At 39.6% G+C, this 12,394-nt stretch overlaps 1 protein-coding gene across 1 annotated transcript in view; it reads left to right on the forward strand.

Moving 5' to 3' along the window:
• The first annotated feature begins 74 nt into the window (after positions 1–74).
• The window catches only part of ADAT1 (adenosine deaminase tRNA specific 1), a 24,519-nt gene continuing 12,199 nt past the window's right edge, over positions 75–12,394 (forward strand). Inside the window, exons 1-8 of the mRNA XM_005424790.3 lie at positions 75–216; positions 417–610; positions 1,377–1,445; positions 3,128–3,182; positions 3,949–4,076; positions 5,612–6,224; positions 8,694–8,839; positions 11,058–11,157. Coding sequence (XP_005424847.1) covers positions 442–610; positions 1,377–1,445; positions 3,128–3,182; positions 3,949–4,076; positions 5,612–6,224; positions 8,694–8,839; positions 11,058–11,157 — 1,280 coding nt within the window. The 5' untranslated portion in view covers positions 75–216; positions 417–441. The remainder of the gene's footprint in view (positions 217–416; positions 611–1,376; positions 1,446–3,127; positions 3,183–3,948; positions 4,077–5,611; positions 6,225–8,693; positions 8,840–11,057; positions 11,158–12,394) is intronic.

The raw sequence follows: 12,394 nt of genomic DNA on the forward strand, positions 1-12,394 counted from the left end.
GGGTGGCGGGAGGTGCGCCCGAGCGCGGAGGCAGCGCCCTCGGAGCGTGGGCTGCCTCGGGTCTTTCGGCAAGGGGGAGGCCTCGGAAGGAGGCTGGTGGTGCCAGGCGCCTCAGGTGTGCTGCAGAGACCTCACCGGAGTGGCGGCGTGATGCGTGTGGTTGATTGCTGCATAGTACGAGCTTTGGGAACCCAGCAGACCCACCTGCTGTTGCACGTAAGGGTTCTAGCGTTGCTTTTTATTTGTTGCGATTTGGAAGAACTTGTTTCCTATAGGTAGTCCTGACAGGGATGATGCAGTTAGGTCTTTGTTGTTGAAATGTGGCGCAGGAAAGTGTCATGCGGAACAAGGTTGATAGCGTTTGAAGACATGGGGGTTGTTATTCAAGTGTTGTGATGGAATCCAATTCTGTGTAGAGCCTGCACACTCGAATCAAGAGCCATGTGGTCAGCTGATGAAATCGCTGGGTTATGTTACCTGCATTACAGGACCAGACTTCCTAAGCAGGGGAAACCAGATCCAAACAGGGAATGGACTTCCCTGGCAGCTGTTGTCAAAGTGGAATCTGCAGTCCAAACAGAGGCTTTTGATAGTCCAGGAAACTTGCAGGGTAAGAATGAATTTTGGAGATAGGGGTGGGAGAGAAGGGAGGGGCAGAGAAAGTTCTTCATGCTTTCTTTATATTTCTTTTTTTTAAGATGCCTTTAAAAAAACATACATCCCTTCCTGTTCCATCGGTCTCCACCCAAATTCTTTACTCTGTGATTGTTGTGATTCACAACTTCTGTCTGGAAAGAGGTGGTTTTATGAAATGCTGTTCTTCCCAGACCATAAACAAGACAATGAAAGCCTTCATTTGGCTGTTCAGTATGTGGTGAAAGTCTAGGCAGGGCCTGAATTGCTAACACAAACTCTTGAAAAAACATGTTTAATTTGATAGAATACAAGAAAGGTTTGCTCTCCTGTAACAGGTTACTACATCCTGTGTTTGTGTTAGTTTGTCATCATCTTCTTTTCCCTTAGTGGCACTTCAGTGTTGTTAGGCAGATTGTATCCCATATTTCTTATTTTTTATGTGCCTAGGAATGCTATGGCAGTGTCTGCTGTGTGCTGTCTAGCATATCAAGCCTGTCTTAGCATTCCTCCTATGCAGTCCTAGACTTTTCCTAGCACTAATGCCTCTGTGTTCAGTTGTCGATCTGTTTGCTTTCTGTAAGCTTGCATGATCTGCCTCTCTGTACATTCCCTTCTACTCAGTGTTCTGTGTGTTGTCTTACTAGAGTGACTGTATGAGAGCAATGCTTCTGACAATAGTTGGAGGTGATAGTTTTTTCAGTTAATGTTGTTTTTTTCAGTTAATGTTGTTTCTCTTTCAGTAACTAAGGAAGTTGTTGCTATGGGAACTGGAACAAAATGTATTGGCCAAAACAAAATGCGAAAAACTGGTAAGTATGATATTAAATTCAAGAGCAGACTACCTATGCTACCTTCTTTCTTGCTGGTGTCATAGAATCAATGAAGATGTCCAAGGCGTACTGCTTAGACTTGTTCTGGATTGAAGCCAGAAGTATTAAGGCAACCTTCCTTCATCAATGAGAGAGCAGCTTAGGCAGCCACAATGGCTGCCAGGAAGGTTTGCTGCACTTGCTGCCTCAAAGGTGAATGAACTTTTTCTATTTGGAAATTTGTGGTTTAGGCCCTGAGTCTCTATACTCAAAGATTTCATAATGAAAAGCAAAACAAAACATAAGCCAAATAATAGTGCTTTAGTTACCTGTTGCAGTGTAATTTTGTTGGGGTCTGATGCAAGAGGTTACCACTGCTGGTACTAACCAGCAGGAAGGTGCTAATAGGGTTTTTCTTTCTGACTGCATATTACTGCTGGATAGTTTTAAGTGTTGTACAGTAAATGTATGTGATACATACACAGCTTCTCACAACTACCGTTTCTTACTGTGTATTGTAGGAGACTTTCCTTGCTCTCTGTGTCCATTTTTTAATTCATGCTGTATCTGTCTCCTCCGCTAGGACAGGGGAGAAGCTGTAGTAATGATGAATGCTGAAAAGTGGCTAAGGGTGCAAAGTGTTCATGCATGTGAAGGTACAGGGCTTTCTACCCTCTTTAGACTTCAGAGGAGGACTAGACTGAGATATGAGAAAGGGTTTTGCCTGTATCTGGCTTAAGCTACTTCATGTTCTCTATAGTGTCCTTCATTTTGAAATTAATTAGTGGAGCAAAAAAGATGAAACTAGATTTTGTATCTTAAACTTTTTGCATATTTCTTGTGATTTGGCCATCTCAGAAGAGTTTTGATATAGACATTTTTCTGACTGGTTTAGGAAAATTATGATCAAACTGTTGTATCATTTACAATCTAGATATTAAGGGTCTACGTAGAAAATTGACTAGGAAAAAGTAACACTAGTTTGTTTTGCCATTGTTTCTCTTCAGTGATCTCAAATTTAGAAAATACTCTCCTCTTATGATTACATTTTAAACTTGGTGGTAGGTCATGTTAATGGTTATCTGTTAGATCACTTGTAAGCTTTTAAAGGTGTTAAGGAGGATTTCTGTCGCTTGGCCTTTTATGCCAGAAATAAAAGATGATCTACAGCTCCTGTTCCTTTACATGGCATAACAGGCAGATACTGTTCAGGAAAGCTGAAGATGAGATGTGCATACTTAGTAAGTATCAGAATTATTTGCAGGGAAAATAGTTTAAATTGTAGGACATAGTTCAAAAAGAATCTTCAGCCAAAAGCTTAACAAGCACTTGAAATTTTCTGGTGGAATGTGTTTTGAGAATATCAGGATTTACCCTTGAAAACAAAAGTCAGGAAGATTTTGAAGGATGGTGGTGTTTATTCAACTCAAATATCCGAAGTTAAAATTTGGTATTCAAAAAACTCGCTGACTTGCTGCAGGCTGAGTATTTTATCCTTCATTTGCGTAGGCTGTTGACCTCCTTTTGTCATGATTGCAAGTTTAAATATCTTGCAATACTCTAAAACCAATGGGAAACCTTCAGATATTAATAAATATGGAGAACTGTCCTATGTTGAATTCTATTTGTTTTGTCTTTTTTTTAGCAATGATTTAGTATTTGCATTTGGGTTTTTGGTTTAGGAGACATTCTGAATGACAGCCATGCTGAAATTGTGGCCAAGAGGAGCTTCCAGAGGTGAGGCATGAATGAAGTTTTACTCAATGCTGTAACAGTGCTGTTACTCAGTGCCGCCTGAGGTTGTTGTGATAAAAATTGTTTTGACCTATTGCTGAAGTAGCCAAAGTTTGTAGTTTCACATATGAGAATGTAGTGAAAGACTGCATTACTTCTGTGTGGGCAGCACACTTTTTCCTGTTGTCAGCAGGATTTTCGCCCAATTTTTATACTTCTAGATAGTGTTAAGGCCTTTTCACAGAAGCTTCTTCCTTGTTCTTCTGGAGCCTCTGTATGAAGAATTAGGATCTGATTTCATGTGACATCAATGCAGATCTGATGACTATTATTCAAGGACAGAGTTTTTGCTCTTTCCCACATGGCAGTCCTCTTGTTTACATGGGATAAACTGGTTCAGAGAACTGAGCCAGGGGAACAGTAATTCTGCAGAAATGAGTACATTTCACCAAACTGAGTCTCGTAGAATAAGATGAATTGCAGAGTTGATAAAAACACACATAGTGGGAGGAGAGTACCTTATCTATACAGTTCGAGATGGTTAACGTTAACTCCACTGAACTCAATTCTTTGAGGTCTGTAATTAAAAGTTCCAATGATGAGTTTACATTTATTATGTTGGATGCCATCTCTCTGTAGAAGTGTAACTGATTGGCTCCTGATAGACTCCCATCAGGAAAGAACAGACTCTAGAGGGCATTTAAGGTTTGTTTTTTTCTCATGCATCAAAAAGGAAGTCAATGTCTCATGAAAACTTTCTGCCTAACAGGTATCTTCTCCATCAGTTGTGGCTTGCAGCTTCCCATCAGCAATGCATTTTTAGTCCAGGAACTGAAACTGGGAAATGGAAACTCAAACCAAATATTATCTTTATTTTCTTCTCCAGCCATACCCCATGTGAGTATGCTGGAGTGAGCCAAGTACATTGGTCTCTCTTGTAGAATCTTTTCTGCCCTATGTCTTTCTTTTGTCTCTCTTTGCTCTGGATTGAGAGTGAGGCAGTAATTCATGTTTACTGATACATGCCCCAAGATGTATTTGACTCCACAGATAGATTTGGCATTTTATCTCACTGGATGCGATTCAGGAGAACTCAGTAAGTCTGATGTACTGTTCATTATATAGTGGAATGTTTCACTTTAAACAGTAGCTATTATTTTTCTTTCCAGAAAATAATATACTTGTCAGAGGTCCTGCCATATTGCCTAGTTGCTTTGCTTCAAGCATTATCTCCTTGGATTAAAATTTTAATAAAAGCTACTGGCATTTACCGCCATCCCTAAAAACAACCAAACAAAAGATACCCCACACCCAGTCAACAACCACCCCCAACCCCATGAAGCAAACAAAGAAAAAAAAACTCAAACGAACACCAAAAAAACCCCAAACCAACAAGCAAAGAAAAAGCCCAAAACCAAGCAAAAAGAAAAACAAGGGAGAAGAGCCAACACTGACTCATACAAAACCCCCCAACAAACCAAAACCACGCTCCTGAAAAACAGGAAAAAATGCCCCATTCATGAATCATCACTAGCTCCCCAACACAAAACTTCTTTGGGAATGTAATGAAACTTCTGTCATGGAAAACATTCTTTGTGTGTTTAAAAAAAACAGCACCACAAAGATGAAGATCTGTTGACAGAATGAAGGAATGCAGCCTCATGGTCTACCAACATACCAGGCATCTTGATGTTACCATGCTCTCTCACTGGTGTGTTCCTCAACTGCTAGTCTGTTACAGAGCAAAGGACTCTCAAAAATATGCCTCATCAGTACTTTGGAGTGAATTAGTTGCTCATACTTTTTCATGATCTTGAGTGCATTGCTAGAATATGCAATATTGTTTTTCTTCATTAGTGCATTTGAGAACAGAAATTACATCTCCAAATTTATTAGTGAGAATAATTTCATTGCCTTTTTTTCCTCACATTGTGAGAAATTTCTCACATAAATCAGCAGGCCTGTCAGGTTTGCTTAGCTTTGAACTGAGTTTCAGAATTTTGGTTCCGAGCTTGTTTCAGTGATACAGATCAAAGTTTTCACCCTTACTTGACGGATTATTCTTTCATTAATCTTTCGAGGTTCATATTGCTTGGTTAGATCAGGCTGGTTTTCCTGTGAGTCTTCAGCACTTCTTGTAATCTGTCAAATGCCTTTGTTACCTTTTACTTTATAGGTTGTAAATTTTGCTTTCTTCGTTATCTCTTACATAGAAAGCAGAACTTGAAATGAAGCATATATTGGCTCAAATTTCAGTGGGATTTGATTCAGCTTGGCACAGGACAATGTTGTTTCAAAAATGTGTTCTCATAGTTAAGTTTTCTGGAGTGCAGATCTGTGAAAGCTACTAGTAGTTGTAGTATTAGTGATATGATGTGTTCCCATCACAAGATGGGTTTTTGGCCACTTTCATGCTATTTCTTTTGTTCCAGGTGGAGATGCTTCTATTTTTCCAATCAGTGAACCAGAGAACCAGCTTCCTAAGCCAGTGACTGAAGGTCATGCAGCTGGACAATCAGCAGAATGTAGAAATGACCATAATCACTTATGTCCAGAAGATAAAAGAAAATCAGAGAAGATGGCAAGGAATTGTATAATCAAGAGAATGAAAACTGATGATGGTGGTTGTTTTTCCACTGAGGACCTGGCTGTTCATCATGAATCTGTGAAACGAGAAGACAACACAAATCAGAAGAGCTGTGAATGTTCTGCAGAGAAGCAGAGAGCTAATAAGGAGAGTGGCTTAGTGAGACCAAAGGTAGTAGATGTTCATAGAACTGGAGCAAAATGTGTACCTGGAGAGCTGAATGATGCCCGAATACCTGGGCTGGGGTACCACTGTGTGGGATTATTACGAGTGAAGCCAGGTCGAGGAGACAGAACGTGCTCTATGTCCTGCAGTGATAAACTGGCTCGCTGGAATGTGTTAGGGTGTCAAGGAGCTCTTCTGATGCATTTTCTGCAGTATCCAGTGTATCTGTCAGCAGTTATAGTGGGAAAGTGTCCATATAGCCAAGAAGCTATGCGGAGAGCAGTTATTGAAAGGTAAGTGCTCTCCTCAGATGGTGCATATGGAGACAGGTAGCTTTGGAAGGCAACGTGTGTCATACAAATATTAGAACTTCAGCAAGCTTTCGATAATGTGTCCTGTAAAATCCTGATAGAAGATCTGGTAAAGTGTGAACTGGATGAGCAGATGTGGATTGAAAACCATCTGAATGACTGGGCCCAGAAGGTAGCGATCATTAGGCTAAGTGTAGTTAAAGGTGTAAGTAGCCACGTACCCCAGAGATCAATACTAGGTCCAAACTTACTGAGTATCTTCATTAATCAGTCATCTGGATGATGGTGCAGGCTGTGTGCCCAGACAGTTTGCTGAAGACTCAAGACTGAGGAGTGGCTGATCAACCAGGGCATTGTGCTGCCATCCACAGCAACCTCAGCAGGCTGGAGAAAAGTGGGAACTTCATGAAGTTCAGCAAGGGGAAGTAAAAACCTGCACCTGGGAAAGAAACAGTCCCATGCACCAATACATGCTGGGGGCTGCCCGGTTGGAAAGCAGCTTCACAGAAAAGGACTAGGGGTTCCTGCTAGACGTGAAGTTGAAAATGAGCCAGTAGTGTGCTCATTAGCAACAAAGAAGGCTAATGGTGTCTCGGGCCACTTTAGGCAGAATATCGCAGTGGGTCCAGGGAGATGATCCTTCCCCTTCAGATGTGGTGAGACCACATTTGAAGGGCTGTGTCTAGTTCTGGGCCTCTCAGTACAAGAGGGATGTGGACATACTGGAGAGGGGCCAGCAGAGGGCCTCGAAGATGCATAATGGATTTTTAGCATCTCTCATATGAGAAAAGCTGGGACTACTCAGCCTGGAGAAGAGAAGGCTTGTGGGCATCCTATCACTTTGTATACGTACGTGAAGGGAGGTGGCAGGGAAAATGGACCCAGGCTGTTTGCAGTGGTGTTGGTGATAGGACAAAGGTAATGGGCACAAACTGAAGCGTGGGAAGTTCCCTTGGAATGTCAGGAAGCACTTGTTTACTTTGAGGGTGATGGAGCAGTGGCAGAGGTTGCCCTGAGAAGTTGTGGAGTCTCCTGTCTTTGAGTTACTCAGAAATTATCTGGACACTGTCCTGAGCAGTTGTCTGTAGGTTGCCCATCTGGAGAATGGTGGTTGGACTAGATGACGTACAAGAAGTCCCCTCCCACCTCAGCTGTTCTCTGGTTTACTACAGTGCTTCAGGACACATAGTATGTGACGGATTGTACTGGTCAGCTGGAAGAAGACAGTTGTGTTACACTGGAGAGGCAAAGCATATATGCGTTTTCATGGTTGTAAAAATTTGTCTGCTTCTTTAATCTCAGTTACATCCAAGACCTGATCTTTTTCTTGCTGTGAGTAGTGGAGCTCTCATAACATAACTGTCACCTCAGGGAAATCTGTATGAGAGATGAACTGAACTGCTGCAAAATGAGGAAGGTTATCTGTTGTACACTGGCCTTCTTTCTGCTCAGATTCTTCAGTTGATGAAAACTATCCCAGCAACAAGGATAGGAAGTGAATATTTTTCTTACTTGGGAGGCTAAATCAGTAGAGTAGAGCAGTAGAGAATGGTAAATGGATTTGGGCAAAGTGAAGGGAAAGGAGAGCAAGGAAAAAAACAGGGAGCTGAACCATTCTTTTTAAGTGGTAGTTACTAGACCAGTTAATATGAAAGGTTTGGCTTTGTTTAGTAACTCCTTTTCTCTATACCCCTTCATCCTTCTAGAATGATGATAAAAGTGGTCATAAGTCTGTTAATGGATAAACTCTAGTGACATACCCGGTGGAGCTTTCTGAATAATCCTTTCCTCATTCTGTGACACGTAACAAGAATTTGCCTAGCCTTGTTAGTCCTAGTGCAGTCAGGCACTTTTTCAGACTATTGAGTCTGACAGTATGAATCTCAGTCATAATTCCTGCTCTGTGTAAATATTGTAGTGATTAAACACATGCTGTTTTTTCCTTTTATGATCCTAATGTCATTCAGTATGAAACCATAATTTAAGGTAACAAAGATGAGATTATACATGGAACTCTAGGTGTACTTTGTGTGTTTTTAGGCATTGATTATAAACCTTTAGCCTCATAAAATAACTCCCGATGTAATGCAGTTGACTATGTAAATACCTTATGATTTTTATTTTTCTTTGTGATTGCAGAAGTATATTGCAGGTTTTGTCCTGCATTTGTCTTAATTGATTATAATAGCTTTTAAATAGACCTTTTTAAAAGTCAATTTATATTTTTTTTAGGGTGGACAAGGTCCTAATAAACTAATGTGACTTTAGGGTTTTATTTAATAAATATTTTTCTGAAGGGAAAAATGCCTCCAAAACTCATTGTCTCACCTATATAACTCATGTTCGATTCAGTTTTAATGTAAAAGAAATGTATTTTAGATAATGAAGGGAAATGGTGCAAAATGGTCTTGTTTGGGAAGAGCCTACTGAAAATTTCTGTGTTTCCTGTAGGTGTCAGCACATCTCATCTTTACCGGATGGTTTTCTCACTCAGGAGGTTAAGCTGCTGCAATCAGATCTTCAGTTTGAACATAGCCGACAGGCAATTCAGGAAGTTCAAAGTAACAGCAAAACAAAACTTGTTCCTTGTGGTGCAGGTGAGTTAATTTGGGCTAGTTGCGTAACTGTGTGCAAAAGTCCAAATAGAAATGAGATGAGTCTGGTTGTTTGGAATGGAACATCATTCCTTGCAAGTATGCTAGTGGCAAAATACAAAAAGCAAGAAATTATTTTCAGGTCATGACTTAATTGTTAATAATATTTGTCTCAGCCTCTAGTTTCCAGTAGGAAGTTTTCAGGCTGAATAAACACTTGGTTGATGTGATTAAGAGTTTATAATTAAACACAGACAGAAAATAACCAGGGGAAACAAAAATTGAGTACAAGAAGAAAACAAAAGACTTCTTGTTTCAGTTAGTTTTGCGTTCTCTTTGGTAATGAACAAAAGACTTGCCATGCTGAGCTATGTTTGTAATTGCTCCAAAAATCTGTGAATGAAGAAAGAATACAGAGTAGTGTAGTGTAAAAGTTGTATTGATAGATATTTTAGGCATGGCAATTTCTTGCCGTGGTGATGAATGAATGCTTAAATCTCAATGTGATTTTGCAACATGGTGTCGTTTGGGAAAAAGAAAAGGAACTGCCACTCTATGTGCATGGCTAAGCAGTTTCTTTAACTTGGACATGCCTGCCTTCTGCTTCTGATCACACTTTCTGTCTGAATCAGAACTGGAAGTTTTCTATTACAATACAGCTAATGATAAAATAGAATGAAGACAAAGGGTTCCTTAATGAAATTCACATTCATTAAATTGGAGTTATTTACAAGTGCCAGGAAGGAAAATACTTTCATTTTGTGAGATAGAAAACAAATTTCATCATTGAAAAGTAGTGCCAGTTGAGTTACCAAAAAAGGCCTGAAAGCAGCTGTGACTAAATTCAGTGTATGTCTTTCTTGCTGTACACTTCTCAGGTCATTCTGTTCAAGAAAGATGAATGATGCCTTAGCACACTTTTTTATGCCAGGTGGTTTCTTTTCTTGAAGGAGTAAAAATCAGAATAAGCTCTAAATTTAGGACTGTTACACAGAGTATTGAAAGATGCTTGATAGGAACATTTCAGCTGTTAATTTAGGTAAGTATCTTTTCTGTTTAGTGCTTTGAAGTTGGAGATAATGATGAAAAAGTGAAAGAATGGAAAATGTTTGAATTTTTAAGTAACTTTGTAGCTGCTTGTCAGAAGCTGATATCCTCTAACCAAGTGATTTTTAGATATTTCACATGTGGAGGATTTAATACCAGTCACATGTATCTAATGTTATTTCATGTTACACAGGACTGTAATTTACTAGAGTGATACAGCGTTGTACTTGAATCACTGTGTAAGTACAATTGGCAGCATACAGCTGAATCGTAATACAAGGATGAGTAACATAAGCAGTCTTTGAACATCTTGAGTAACAAGATGGTCTTAGGAGGGAATGCATGTACAACTATTTTGCCTGTTAGGAGCACAGAGAAGAGGGAGAATTTAGGAAATGGGAGCTGTCTCATGGTAGTAGAAGTTGAAGATTCTGCTGTTACGCTATGGAAGGACGGATTTGACATGTCAGTTTCTGTTGACATGCTGCTGATGCTTTGCTCATTACTTAGAAATTGTAAGGTATTGTATGTAGAGTTTCAGCATTTAGAAGTTTACAGTCTGAGAAGATTACAGAGTTCTCAGACTTGGGGTAGAGTTTAAGGCTGTTGTCACTTGCTATCTCTTTCAACAAATTATTTTTGTATGACTACTACCTAATAATGTTTTTCAAGTAAAGTCTACAGATATTTGGTGTATGTCAGTTATCAAACATGAAACTACTTAGAGTACACAATAAAATAGTAGCAGATGATAAATTAAGAAAAACAGTGTTACTGGTGCAAGTAGTTTAGGGCAGTATTTCACAGCCTGATGTGAAAATAAGCCGTCTAACTCGGAAATTTCTTCATGCATTGTCTGGACTGGATGTACAAAGGAAAGTAGAATCCCCCACAGAAATGGAGACTTACAAAGCTGAAGGCTAAATATTTAGAGGCATGGATTATTAAATGATCTAACTAAGATGAAAGCTCTGTGTGTGTGTGTGTGTGGTTTTGTTTTCTTAAAGTAAACATTTTGTTACATACTGGAATTCTGGCCCTGGAAAACCATGGTCTTCTTTCTAGTTTGAATTATTTTGGAAAGCAACACGTGAACAAATAGAATGAGAGGAACTGTTTGGTTCTGCTTTTGTGACAAGAGCGCCTCCCTTCTTCATAACAATGTCTTCTACAGCTATCAGTTGGAGTGCAGTCCCTGAACAGCCTCTGGATGTCACCTCAGATGGCTTCCGCCAAGGAACAACAAAGAAGGGGATTGGGAGCCATCAGAGCAGGTGTGAGAGTGTTGTAATATCTAGACATGTTTCATTTGCTAGCTTACATGCCTTTGTCAGCTCATGTGATGTTGTCAGAGCAGGAGGAAATCTAGAGAGTGGTGAAGAAGGAGGGAGGTAGAGAGTAGGGGAAAAGGAAGAGTCGCTGTGTAAGGGAGAAAGGGCAGTTGGAATTATGGAAGTTAGATGAGAATTAACAAGTTTATCCTATTTCTTTATCCCTGTTGAGAACATTGTAGATAATGGTGGTGAGGAACTGTAATCAGTTTCTATTAAAAAGATGTTTACTGTTGAAGGGAACAGAATTTTTGCTTTCTGGTTTTGACTGTGAAGGAAATGTGTGCATTGCATTTTCTCTTTCTAGAGAGACTTCTTTTACTTGAATAGTCAAGCCAGCTGTCTTACATTTAATGTCCATCCTTTTAATGATGTATGATCATTAAAAGTGTAGCTTTGAAACATGACTTTCTGCCTTAAAGTTTGAAAAGGTGTTGAAATGATGTCGGCACACTCCTAACATGAACATGTCACCTTTCCAGCTGTCATCTTGGCACTCGGTTGAGCCAGCTTGTCACTTGGCTCTTTAGGAAATCCTCTATCAACAATCATAGTTTAAAGAAATAGTTACTTACTTTTCTTGAGGTTGAGAGAAATTACTTATAAGCAACTGCAGATAAATTTCTCCATCTCTATGTTATCTTCATTTTGAGTGAGGTGCCAAAATTATCATTGTTCTGTGGAAATTCTGAAGGATTGGTGTTCATGTTTTAGCTGTTGGCTGATTATACTACCAAATTATCAATGGTCATATTGTTCATGTTTCCCAGACTTTTTGGAAGGATAATGACAATCCTGACAAGGGGGTGAATAGCATGGTAAATACAGCTCAGATAATTCTTTTGGAGAATTTATTAATTTGCCTGCAAGTTGCACATTCTGAGCTTCTTGAAGTTAGGCCTGATTTGACTGAAGTTTATCCTGGTATATCCTAGTATTTCCAAACTTTCAGTGGAGAAAGAAGAGGACCAGGAACTTTGTAGTTTGTGACCAGTATTGGTGTCTGCGGTATTGCTAACATAAGTGACCTAGGTGACTTAGTGCATCTTTTAAGACAGGCTCCATGTGCACTGTAGAATATTTATTTTCAATATGCGATATGTAAGTATTCCAGAAGACATGTGAAAGATCAAACAAACCAGCTAACTCCTTTTTCTCAGTAGGATTAAATTTGTAACAC

This window comes from Geospiza fortis, unplaced genomic scaffold (genome assembly GCF_000277835.1).
Source record: "Geospiza fortis unplaced genomic scaffold, GeoFor_1.0 scaffold102, whole genome shotgun sequence".
In the NCBI taxonomy this organism is placed as follows: Eukaryota; Metazoa; Chordata; class Aves; order Passeriformes; family Thraupidae; genus Geospiza; species Geospiza fortis.